This window comes from Myotis daubentonii, chromosome X (genome assembly GCF_963259705.1).
Source record: "Myotis daubentonii chromosome X, mMyoDau2.1, whole genome shotgun sequence".
Classification (NCBI taxonomy): Eukaryota; Metazoa; Chordata; class Mammalia; order Chiroptera; family Vespertilionidae; genus Myotis; species Myotis daubentonii.
The window spans coordinates 21,858,436-21,871,527 of NC_081861.1; the positions used below are offsets into that span (position 1 = coordinate 21,858,436).

Below are 13,092 nucleotides of genomic sequence, written 5' to 3' on the forward strand. Positions count from 1 at the left end.
GGGAAGGTAGGGGAGGGTGGGGGTAAGGGAGAGAGATCAACCAAAGGACTTATATGCAAGCATATAGGCCTAACCAATGGACACAGACAACAGGGGTGTGAGGGCATGAGTGGGAGAGTGGGGGGGGGGGGTAATGGGGGAATAAGGACACATATGTAATAACTTAATCAATAAAAAAAACTTTAAAAAAGATGTAACCTCAGAAAAAGGAAATTTTTACATTTCTAAGAAACAGGAAAGAGCCACCAGTGGGCCACCAAGAATATCACTCTCATTGACCTCAGGATCTCAATTGTTGGCTTAAGTTTTTTGAAAAGATGATTGAAATGATTCACTATTAAGTATTACCTTCCCAACCATCATAGCACTGTGCAATGTGCTATTTAAAACAATTTTGTTTCCTACCTGAGGTACCTAAAAAAATAAAATAAATAAAACACCTCACAGTGTAATTGGTATTACTTGCACATTCTTTCTTGAAATTAGGTGTATGGTACAGTGGAGCAAAAATGGAAGACTCCAGATTTCACAAAGATGTCCAATTTTACATTTTGATAAAATGCAATTGAAATGGCCAAAACAGTTACAGCAAACAACCAAATAAACAATAAAGGATAAAAGTATCCTATAATTGCCCTGACCGGTTTGGTTCAGCAGATAGAGTGTCTGCCTGCGGACTGAAGGGTCCCAGGTTCGATTCCCGTCAAGGGCATGTACCTGGGTTGCGGGGGGCGTGCAAGAGGCAGCTGAATCAATGTTTCTCTCTCAGCTGAATCAATGTTTCTCTCTCATCGATGTTTCTAACTCTGTATCCCTCTCCCTTCCTCTCTGTAAAAAATCAATAAAATATATATTTTTTAAAAAGTATCCTATAACCAAGTGAATACCTGTTACTCCTTCCCCTTTAAAGCTTTTAAATAAGGTCACATTTATTCATTCAACAAACATTTATTAAGCACCAACAATGCCCTAGGTCGGTGCCAAGGAACATAATAAAGAACAAGATAAACCAGGCTCCAAACCTGACCGAACATGGCTACTTTAAACAATGTTGCTAACTAGTTGTTTTCTGAGAGGATTATATTTTTGTGAAAGTCAGAGTCATATGAGGCTTCTTCTGGAATAGTTTTAAAGTTTCTTTATGGCAAATTTAATAGAAACTTCTTTTTAACGTCAAGAAAGAAATGATAGTCTTGAGTGTCCTTTCAATGATGAAAGTCGAGTTAATTTTCAAGCAATATGGTGGCTGGTGACCAAATAGCCGTTAAACCATTCGGTTGCGCTTGCGGGTGGGGAAATTTGTGATGACATCATCGCACTCACCCAAGGTGCGTTTGCCGATCTCCCCGCTGGCCAGGTGGAGGGCCAGATCCTCTGAATTGCCGGAGCTCAAGTCTTCCTTGAGGGTGCTACTGTTTTGGAGATCACCGCTAGCGACATTGCTCGAAAAGGCACCAGCTTGAGACGGGGAGCTGGGTGGACCAGGCTGCAAGCTAATGCTCGCCATGGCGCCACTGAGTTCATGCAGGTTGATGGCCTCTTGGAAGGGCTGTAAGTTGAAGTCCAGCGACGAGCTGGATTCAGTGGCCATCTTGGGGCTATACGGTGGTGGAAGGTGGGGGGGCACTGGTGGAGGATCAGGGGGCACTTTGCCACACAGGAAACTAATCAGGTCTTCGCGGAGAATAGTGCTTTGGCCCTTCTTTGCCCAATCTAGCACATCTTTGATGCGGCGCTGGTTGCCAACCTGGACGCCCAGGTTGAAACTTCGTTGCTGGGCATCCCTGCTCTCTTCGTAGAGGCTGGTCAGAGCCATGGATGCACTCTGGAAGGAGTCCCACATGGAAAGTTCTGACTGTGGGCAGTCTGAACCCTTGTAGAGCTGGGCCACGGAGTTGGCGGAGATTTGGAAGAGGTGCCACAGCTTCTGCTGCTTGCTCTTGGGCCCCACCGCCTCCTCATCCCCCTTATCGTCTTCGTCGTCCTTGTCGTCTTGCAGCTCGGGAGGCAGCTGCTCAACGTCCTCGACCTCCTCAGCTTCGTCCTTGCACTGACGCCCCCTCTCACAGAACCAGTGCTCTCCTACCTTGGCTTCGTCCTTCTGCTGTTCTTCCATTCTCCTTTTGGCCGCTCGCTCTGCCTACTGTTGCTCTTACACCTTCACTTTCACTGCCTTTGCGGAAGTCCCCACCTCCTGCTGGGAGCTCCCCTCCTTCCAGCCCCCTCTCCTCGAGAGCAGGCGGAAGGGCCTGTGAGACCAACTGCGGCCTCTGGTCCGTGTGCACGCCCCGCCCCGACCCGACCCGCTCTGCCTAGTGAGGCTACGCAAAGAAGACCACTCTGTAGCAGTCTGCACCGCCAGGTTGCCCCCTTCTGGCCCGACCCCCCAGTCCGCTCTTAAGGCACCCACCCTCCTTCGCTCCCCCTCCCCCCCACCCCGGCAATGAGCTGAGGCCTAGCTAAAACCCCCACTGTTGCTACAGCCACAGCCTTGGTAGCCTGCTGCTGCACCCCCCCACCCCCCACCCCACCCCACGCTGACTGGAGCGCTGGCCTCAACGCTGTGCTTGCCTACCGCTTGGCCCCCTTTTCACACATTTTTGAGACTTGTTGGCTTCATCCAATGAGCTGACCAAATTTTACGTCTTATGTAGCCAGAGAGGATTATGGGGCAACTTCATAGTGTTGATCACATCCTGGGTGCCGATTTGGGAAGCTGGGGATAGAGTGGATGGGCAGGCATCTGAATCCCGGCAATGCTCTCCACACAGTAGGACCCCCCAGAAAAGTGTTTTCTGCGGATCGAAGCGGCATTTTGTAGAGGAAAAGAAAAAGATCAACCCATGAAACCTCTCCCTCCAGTCCCCCAACCCACTCCCCACACCATTCCCGCTCCTTGGACCTCAGTTACCCCAGGTGCCCAATGAGGTTGTTGGATTAGATCTCTGAAAAGCACTTCCAGTTGTGATTTAGAACTTTCCTGCTGTACCAGCAAAGCCCCCCTGCCGGACAAGTTGCACACTTATCAAATTCTAAGAGTTGCACTCAGAAATGGTATTGGTTTTTTTCCTACAATATTTTTTGTGAGGGTTATTTTTGTCATTAAAATAATGGGTTAGGAGTTTTCTGTGTGGTCTACTTTCAACTATTCAAAATTCCAAGATGAAGAAAAGGGGGAAAGAAAATAGGAAAATGAAATCCCCAAAACAGAATTTTCTGCTCTAGTGTAAAATTCAGTACTTTTAGGAAAGAAAAAAAGAAAGCTTAACTAATTTCCTTCCAAGACCCTTAAAATTCTAGCTAGTTAAAACATCATAATAATACCAAAATTAAGCTACAACGGTATGTGATACTAAAATATTTTTCCTTAGGTTCAATAACAACCTCCTTGTAATGATGCGAACCCATTTTAGTGCTGACAATTCCAGAGCAAACTATGTTAAGAGAAGAAAAATTATCACTGAGCAAAGAATAACATTAAAAATGTGAGGAAGTAAGATGAAATTATTTTTTAAATTAGGAAAAAAGTTAGAATTTCACAATTTTTGTTGTAGAATATTTGCTAAGTCTCCAGAAAGCCTTACAATTTAGATGAAGGAAGCTAAATCTTCTAGCAAATTATTAGTATGTTTGTTTAATAATTTCCAAGTATGAGAATTAGTATCTAAAATGAAATTATCTAATAATTAACCTTTATCATCTTTCTTAAAAGAAATACATGTTTCTAAGTTAAATAGAAAAGGAGAAGGAGGAGGAGGAGGAGAAGAAGGAGGACGACGAAGAGGGGGAGGAGGAAGAGGAGGAGGAGTAGGAGGAGAAGGAGGGATTGTACCCTTTCTCTGCAAACTCAGCTTTTTCACGATTCATTAAACCCTTTTTCCATATGTTTAATTGGACTCTTCTCATTTACATAAAGGAGGGATGAGGCAAAAGACCTAAGATCAGCCCAAAAGGAGAAATACATTTCTCATTCTCCTATGTTAAAAACATTGTAGAGGAAAACTATAAGAAGGCAGAATCCCCCCCCCGCCCCCCCCACACACACACACATATACCAGCCATGAAATTGTTCATGGCCAAGGAGTTAACAGGTTTGCCAGAGCCTTGAAAATTGATTGTCCTGCACAAAATACCTCACAATTATTATCAGAAAATCATGTTTTTATTTTATCTTCTCTAAGTAAAAACTTGGACTGAAATGACTGAGTAGGACACCATACCCCATTTTCTCCCCCTCAGTTTTGATTGGGTTAAAAACCAAGAAGAAAGGCGCCACTGTTTTTGAAAGAGCACAACCTTCTGCTTGGGCTTGAGTTGTCTGGCTGGTATCCTCCATTCAGCTGGTTTCAGCACCTGATTAATTAGTTAATTAGTACTTAGAGCTGACTAGCCCTGGTCGGCAATTTTCATACCCTGCATGGTGAAATGTTGAATCTAGCACTGAAATTTCTGTCGTACACCCTAATTATTATCACCCCACTACATTTAAAACCATTGCACCAAATTATTATAATAGACAGAGCCAGACAACTGTGTGGGAATATGTTCTTTCTGAGAAATAATGGTAGACTTAATCAATGTTTTTCACTGTTGCCCTTAACACATTTAAATAAAATAATTGAAAGGGGGAAATTCTAACTCAATTAGCCTCCAAATTCTTCCATGGAGAAAATTATTTTATATGGGAGACAGTAGAAAAATCACACAAAAAATTTTTAATGTTTTCTCAGTTCCTAAGATGGTAAAATGTGTGTTTACATGATATCCAATCTGAGAGTAGTATTGTCCCTATGTAAGTCTAAAATGTTGCGAATAAAAAAAAAAAAATGTTGGGAATAAGAAAAAAAGACACACCCCCCCCCCAAAAAAAAAGAATTTTAACTACCTGTAAGGAAATGATACTCTGTGTGTTTTGAGTAGAGGACTTTTAATGTTTAAAAAGTACATACATGGTTTAGGAATGAGTTTTCTATGGGGGGAAAATATTCCTTGGCCTCTGCACCATTCTTCCATAAATCTATGTCATGGCTAAGGTTAAATATGTATCAACTAGGGAAAATAGTTTTAGAAAATAAGTTATGACACAAATCTAGAGGAATCTAATTTTTGGCATTTCTCAATATACCATTACCAAAAAGGACTCCAGTATGTCAATGATTTTCAATATTATTGGTAGCTATTTTCACCTGAAACAATCCTTAAATGCCAGTACTGGTTTCCCTGCAATTGTAAGAGCTAAATGGTACACAGAACTGGATACACAACCACACAGATCAGTAAATGGGTAGGACTGAAAGCAAAAGTAAACATCAACCTTAGGAAATGAAAGAAGTTAAAAGATAAGTGTTAAGGACCTTATTCATTTTGGAGAATAAAACAAGATTTAGTAGCTTTCCACTTAATTTAAATGAAAAGAATCACTACCTTACATATTGCAGTGATAATGTAATGGGGAAAGAAAACAAAAAAGTCTTTGTACAAATGACACCTCCTATAGTTGTTGTGAAGAAACTTTTCCCCTTGGTATCTGCTAACAAATTCTAATTAATGCTGCACATTCCTTTACTGAAATCATTTAATGCGTAACAAGGGGGGTAAAAAGAAATGCTGAATGCTCGTGATTGCCCTGTTAGAATTATGGGAGTGAAAGCCTGGGGCCCCAAACTTACTGTCTATTAAAGCCAAGCTTTGAAAAAGAAATGCAACCTACAAAAGCTGTCAATCTCCCTTGCCCCTAAAGCCTGGGTTCACATGGATTCAAGTGACAGCCCTCCTCCCCCATGCACAATACATCAATCTGTCTCTCCCACAAGCACCCACAGCCCATTGTGCTGACCGCAGGTGCCTATTATGGCACCCATGGCTGCCTCCCACAGCTCCGCCCCTGAGAAACAGGAACTGCAGACAATGGAGCCCTGTGGGAAGACAGAGGTTGGTGTTGGGAGGGATAGCAGACAGATGGTAAAGGGTATAGGGTAGTAAGGTAGTTTCAAAACAAATGTCAAACATTCAAAATTATTGCTTTCATGTGTCTCCCCTTTTGAATTGCCCTTGCTTCAATCACCATCTGCCATTATCATAAAAACACTTACCTGTTAAGATGAATATTTGGACCCCTTTTGGGTGGTGGTGGAGTGGGTGACCTTCAGTACTCTACTCCTCTAGGTTTCTCAAGGTCAGAAACTGAGGAGTTTAGTTGAGTGACACTAGTAGACCATATAGGAGAAAGAAATAATATTTCTAATTTTTTGCAATGTTTGTGATTTCCCTTTGAGCTTAATTTGGGTCCTCTTTAAGGGCAAGAGTTATAAAAACTAGTTACTTTAAGTAACATATTTGTGAAATCAATGTACTATAAGATTTTGTACAAATGTTAATTCAGGCAGGTGGAAATTCTTTTCTGGTGAGCTGTCACATAAAGGGAGACTATGTGAATTTAAAAATAAATGTAGTGAAGGTTTCTGGCTTAGCCTCTTTCCCTATTTCCAAACATGTCAACAAAATAAGTAAAACTGTAAAAAAAATCATTACTAAATACTATTCACATCGATTACCATTATCAAAAAATACATTTTGAACATTTCATAAAATGTTATTTGTCTATGGTGTTTTTAATCTCCTGAATTATGGAATAATTAAGAAGCAATAAATGGAAGGATTAGATATATGCCAAAAATACATGTATTAGTTCCAGTACTATGATTTAGTTGCTTTTGCCCTTGCTTTATCATCTCAATATACCATCTTCTTCCTATTTCCAAGATAACTTGTCATAAATTAAAACCAAGCTAACTGTAACTTGATCACTAGTACTACTACCTATCTCAAACAAAAAATGACCAAGACAAGTCTGGCACAAGTATATGTAAGTCATGGTCAAGAGGGCTGGTGTCGTGTTATGCAGAGGATATCCCCAAAATAATGTCAGGGAATAAAACCAGCCAGTTTTCCTAAAGCAAACAAGAAGGTCTTGGTTTGTTGTCAAAAACTACACACTAGGCTTTAACTAGGGAATGTCAAGAATCCAAGTGAGCTTCAGGCCAGGAGAACTTAATTAGCATAGTTGATTTGAGTTTTTTAATTACACAAGAAAAACAACCAATACAGTATGAAAGCATACAGTAGTGTAATATAGCACAAAATTCACTTTTCTATTATGTATGTGTGCAGTGATTTTGCAAATTTCATTAACAATACAAAATTAGATTTTAAAAATTTTGTGATCATTACTAGAGCATGTTTCTTTGGTTTCAAAGATTTTAATGTATGCCCCCCTTTTTTATATAAATAGTAGCATACTACATTCATTGTATTTTTTACCTGAGAGATTTTGGAGATCATTCCATATCAGGACATTAAAAGCAACTAAGGAGGGCATGCTTCTTAAATGTGAACATTTTTGTGTCATTTGGTATTTGTAAAAGTTAAGACTCTAGTTCAAAAATGGGAAAATATATATTTGGCTACCAAAGTGATCAAGCCATTTGGAGGCTACTCTTATTTCACCTAACCACGATTGGATTAGACATTCCATTTCTAATACTCAGAAACTAGTATAGCTAACTACAGTTGTCCACCTAAATGGGAGCCAGAGAAAATGTGGAAGAGAAAGTCACAGATAATCCATAGATACAACCTTTGTTAGAGACGATGACATGTGAAAACTTTTAAGGTATTTATTGGTAAGCTTGTGAATTGTTTTTTAGTATCCAAAATAATCAGAGTTCAGCAGACATTACTAAAGCTTCCCACTTGACCCACAGTCCATTATTCAGACTTCTGGTATCTCACAAAAATGACCTTGCTTAATTGATTTAACTGATTAAAATATGCCAGGTTTTACTAGTAGCTCTAAAATGGTTAACAATACCGTTCTTTTGCCTGTGCTCCAACACCAAGTTATTTCACCTCTAGATTTTTTCCATGGAGCACTTGAATACTAGTATATCCATTTTAAAATTAACATAGTTTGTCAGTTAAAATCTAAGATTTTATTGTCAGACAAGCCTGGTTTCTAATCCTGACTCTAGAATTGGAAAATGCTGTGATGTAATTTCTCTGATACTTGAGTTTCTCTAAAATGGGCATAATAATAGAACCAATCTTATAGGTTTGTTGTAAGGATTAAATGAGACCATGCATTCACTCCTAAAACAATGCCTGGAACATAGTAAATACTCAAAAAAGAGTACCTATTATTATAAGTTACAATAATAATATCAATTATACAACTATAAGGATTAGCTAGATGGGTTCTCAAATCTAACTGATCAGTGAAAGACCAGGTATTTTTTTATTTGTCTTTATTGTTTACAGACATACCCTTTTCCCCCCATTGATCCCTTCTATCCCACACTTGACCCCACCTCCACAACCCCAGGCCTTCACCACACTATTGTCTGTGTCCATGGGTTAGGAATATATGCATATAAGTTCTTTGGCTAATTACTTCCCACCCACCCTCATTTCCCTCTGAGATTCATCAGTCTGTTTCATGTTTCTATGTCTCTGGATTTATTTTGTTCATCAGTTTATTTTATTCTTTAGATTCCACATATGAGTGAGATCATGTGATACTTATATTTCTCTGACTGGCTTATTTCACTTAGCATAATATTCTCCAGGTCCCTCCATGCTGTCTCAAAGGGTAAGAGATCCTTCCTTTTAACTGCTGCATAGTATTCCATGGTGTGACTGTATCTCAACTTGTGTATCCATTCATCTACTGATGGGCACTTAGGCTGTTTCCAGATCTTAGCTATTGTAAACCATGCTGCTATGAACATTGAGATGCAAACATTCTTTCTGATTGGTGTTTTGGGTTTCTTAGGATATATTCCTAGAAGTGAGATCACTGAGTCAAATGATAGTTCCATATTTAATTTTGGGGGGAAACCATATTGTTTTCCATAGTGGATGCACCAGTCTGCATTCCCACCAGCAGTGTACGAGGGTTCCCTTTTCTCCACATCCTCTCCAGCATTTATCAATTGTTGATTTGTTGATAGTAGCCATTCTGTCATTTTAATTTGCATATCTCTGATGGTTAGTGACTTTGAGCATTTTTTCACATGTCTTTTGGCCACCTGTATATCTCCTTTGGAGAAGTGTCTATTTAGGTCATTTGCCCATTTTTTAATTGAATTTTTTGTCTTATTTTTTGTTAAGTTGTATGAGTTCCTTATATATTTTGGTTATTAACCTTTTATAAAATGTACCATTGGTAAATATGTTCTCCCATACAGTGAGTTCCCTTTTCATTTAGATTATGATTTCCTTAGCTGTGCAGAAGGTTTTTTATTTTGATGTAGTCGCATTTGTTTATTTTTCTCCTTTGATTCCCATGCCCTAAGAGATGTATCACCAAAGATATTGCTTTGAGATGAGAGAAACCAAGATGGTGGCATAGATAAACACCGGAGTTTGCTGCCTCAAACAACCACTTCAAAAATACAACTAAAAGACGGAACGGACATCATCCAGAACCACAGGAAGGCTGACTGAGTGGAAGTTCTACAACTAGGAGGAAAGAGAAAGCATACCGAGACTCAGAGGAGGCCCAGTGCTGAAGTAAAATACTAAGGTGCGGAGTGCATGCGGAGCAGGCTGGCGGCTGAGGGTGCGGTTGTCATTTTCCTTCGGGAGGGAGTCTCAAGCTCTGAGCTCCAGTTCTGAGTGAGTCTCTAGGGACCCAGACTCATACAGGAGAAGCGGGACTGTCTGGCATCGCTCAGAACCCTAGGGCAGCTTTCTCTCCGTGGGGCTTGCAGCGATTACTGGGACACTGAGAAGCAGAGCCTCTGAGGGCAAGACTGAGAGCAGCCATAATTGCTAACCCCGCCCTGTTGATCCCGTGGGACCCGCCCCGCCCAAACCCTGCAGGGAGACTTTTGCTGGATAGCCTCAGGCAAAGGCTAGATTAGCACCTCCCTAGAGATCCAGGAGCCAGGAAGCCCAGAGGTCAGAGTGGGACCATCCAGTTTGCAGCTCCATGGAACCATAAAAGACACACTCAGGGGCAGACTCAGTGAGCACCAAAGCCCCATCAAAGCAAGTCTAGCCCCAGGGGGGTGTCTCCAGCACAGAAGCTCTCCCACTGCAGACACAGCTGATTCCCACAGCCAATTGGCCTGGAGGTCAATTCCTCACAGTGATAACTACAACAATCAAGGCTTAACTACAACAAGACTGTGCACAAAGCCCACAAGGGGGCGCACCAAGAGTGCCTACCTCAGGTAATTGGGACACTTAGCACAGAAAGGCACTCTATCGACACAGCAAAGCATAAAAAATGCCGAGACAAAGAAACAGGACACAAACGACAGAATTGGAGGAAAGCAAACTGTTGGATATAGAGTTCAAAACCACACTTTTAAAGGTCTTTAAAGAACTGTCTAGAAGCCACCGATAAACTTAATAAGGCCCTCGAAAAGACTGGTGAGACCGCCGATAAATGTAGTGAGATCCTCAAGAAATCTAATGAGACCCTGGATGTTGTGATAAAGAACCAACTAGAAATTAAGCATACACTGACTGAAATAAAGAATATTATACAGACTCCCAACAGCAGACCAGAGGGTCCCAAGAATCAAGTCAAAGATTTGAAATATGAAGAAGCAAAAAACACCCAACCAGAAAAGCAAAAAGAATCCAAAAATACGAAGATAGTGTAAGGAGCCTCTGGGACAGCTTCAAGTGTACCAATATCCGAATTATAGGGGTGCCTGAAGATGAGAGAGAGCAAGATATCAAAAACCTATTTGAAGAAATAATGACAGCAAACTTCCCCTACCTGGTGAAAGAAATAAACTTACAAGTCCAGGAAGTGCAGAGAACCCCAAACAAAAGGAATCCAAAGAGGACCACACCAAGACACATCATAATTAAAATGCCAAGAGCAAAAGACAAAGAAAGAATCTTAAAAGCAGCAAGAGAAAAACAGTCAATTACCTACAAGGGAGTACCCATACGACTGTCAGCTGATTTCTCAACAGAAACTATGCAGGCCAGAAGGGAGTGGCAAGAAATATTCAAAGTGATGAATACCAAGAACCTACAACCAACATTACTTTACCCAGCAAAGCTATCATTCAGAATTGAAGGCCAGATAAAGAGCTTCACAGATAAGAAAAAGCTAAAGGAGTTCATCACCACCAAACCAGTATTATATGAAATGCTGAAAGGTATCCTTTAAGAAGAGGAAGAAGAAGAAAAAGGTAAAGATACAAACTATGAACAACAAATACACATCTATCAACAAGTGAATCTAAAAATCAAGAGAATAAATAATCGTATGAACTGGTGATTGTAATAGAATCAGGGACATAGAAAGGGAATGGACTGACTATTCTTGGGTGGGGAAAGGGGTGTGGGGGTGAGGGAAGAAATTGGACAATAATGGTGCACCTATGGATGAGGACAGTGGGTAGGGAGTGAGGGCGGAGGGTGGGGTGGGAACTGGGTGGTGGGGAAAAAAGAGTAACTAATGTAATAATCTGAACAATAAAGATTTTTTTTTTAAAAAAAGAAAAAAAGTGAAGAAAAAAAAAGATATTGCTATGAGAGATTTCTGAGATTTTGTTGCCTATGTTTTTGTTGTAGATAAGCTGCCAGGCGGAGCAGGAGAATAATCATCCAGGCACTCAGAGGATTCAGAAAAGGAGCCTTTAATGCAGAATTGCAGATGCACTAGTGAGGTGACTCGGGGGAATCAGCCTCCAAAGCCTGAGTGATGAATATGGAGAAAGCTTTCCTTCTATCCCCTTAGTTTCTTTGTCCCCCAAATATGGATCAGGCTTCTGGGCCTTTTGCAGGCTTTGCAGCCCCCTGTGGGTTGGGATGGGGGAAATGAGATTACACCCAAAGTTCTGGCCTGGCTGGAGCCAGCACTGCCAACCCCCCCTAGGGGTTGGGTATGGTTCATGGTCTATGGTCTCTGTAAAATGGGAATATTCCAGGAGACAGATTCTGAAAGGCAGTACAAGTATTACAGATAAGAATGGAGCTTAATTATCTACTAGCAAGAATATGCATCAGAATACTGGTTACTGGCACAGATTCAGATTGCTAGCCCCCCAATTGTCATATATTCTCCTTCATTCCCCCCTCTTGATACTCAAGCTAGGCTTAGCCTTGGGGGTTATAGGAAACTCAAGAACTAAGGATAGGGTCACCAACCACTCTAGCTGCTTCCTGCTGAGGAGAGGCATTGTTATGGGGGTTCAGCAGTTTGAGTCTTCTTCATCTTCCTCGGGAGGGTCATAACCGTAGTTCAGTGTCCTGGCTTGTAGCACCATCTGGAGCTTGAAGGCTTTTTAGCAAGAGGATGAGAAAGATAATAATGCAGGGACCAAATAAGAGTGCAAGTAATATTATAAGGAGGGGCCATGATAGGGGCAAAAGCCATGACAGCCAATGGAGATTTCCAAACCATGAGTCCCAAGAATTAGATGCATTTTCCCAGAGTTTCTTGACCCCTTCTTTTAGTTGTTGGACTATGTCCCTTACTACCCCTGACCGGTTGGTATAGAAGCAGCACTCTTCATTGAAGACTAAGCAGAGTCCACCTTTCTTAGCCGTAAGTAAATCTAATCCTTTATGGTTCTGTAATACTAAGGCTTCTAAGGAATCTATCTGATCCGGAAGTTCTATTAGAGATTGGGTAACCTGCTCTATATTATCTGCTAGACTTTTGGAGAGGGTTTGGTAGTAAGAGATGGAGATTGCTATCCTCCAACTCCTGTGCCTACTCCTGCTGCAACCCCCAACACAAGTAGAAGTGGTATAATCTGAATGGCTCTCTTGGAGTGAGAGGAGGCTGTCAAGAGCACTTCTAGGGATTCATTATCAAGGATAATATTAATCTGAGGTGTTAAAAAGGCAAGGATACAACTCCCTGTCCAGCTGCCAGGAAGGCACAAGTAAGCATTTATTCCACAGACGAAGAAGATTCCAGGCACCGTTTGGCACCAGGCTGAGTTCCATCCTTGATATCCACCTCTGTCAACCGTGGCAGGAAATAGGTGTTTGGGAACATGCCCCACAAACTCTGTCCCTTTGCTGTTTAAGAAACACTTAGGAGTTACCTGGGAT

General features: G+C 41.2%; 1 protein-coding gene across 1 annotated transcript; it reads right to left on the reverse strand.

Moving 5' to 3' along the window:
• Positions 1 to 1,264: 1,264 nt before the first annotated feature.
• Positions 1,265 to 2,116, reverse strand: HAPSTR2 (HUWE1 associated protein modifying stress responses 2). Its single transcript, XM_059678565.1, has one exon. The coding sequence runs from the start codon at positions 2,114 to 2,116 to the stop codon at positions 1,265 to 1,267; it is 852 nt and encodes a 283-aa protein (XP_059534548.1).
• Positions 2,117 to 13,092: the final 10,976 nt, after the last annotated feature.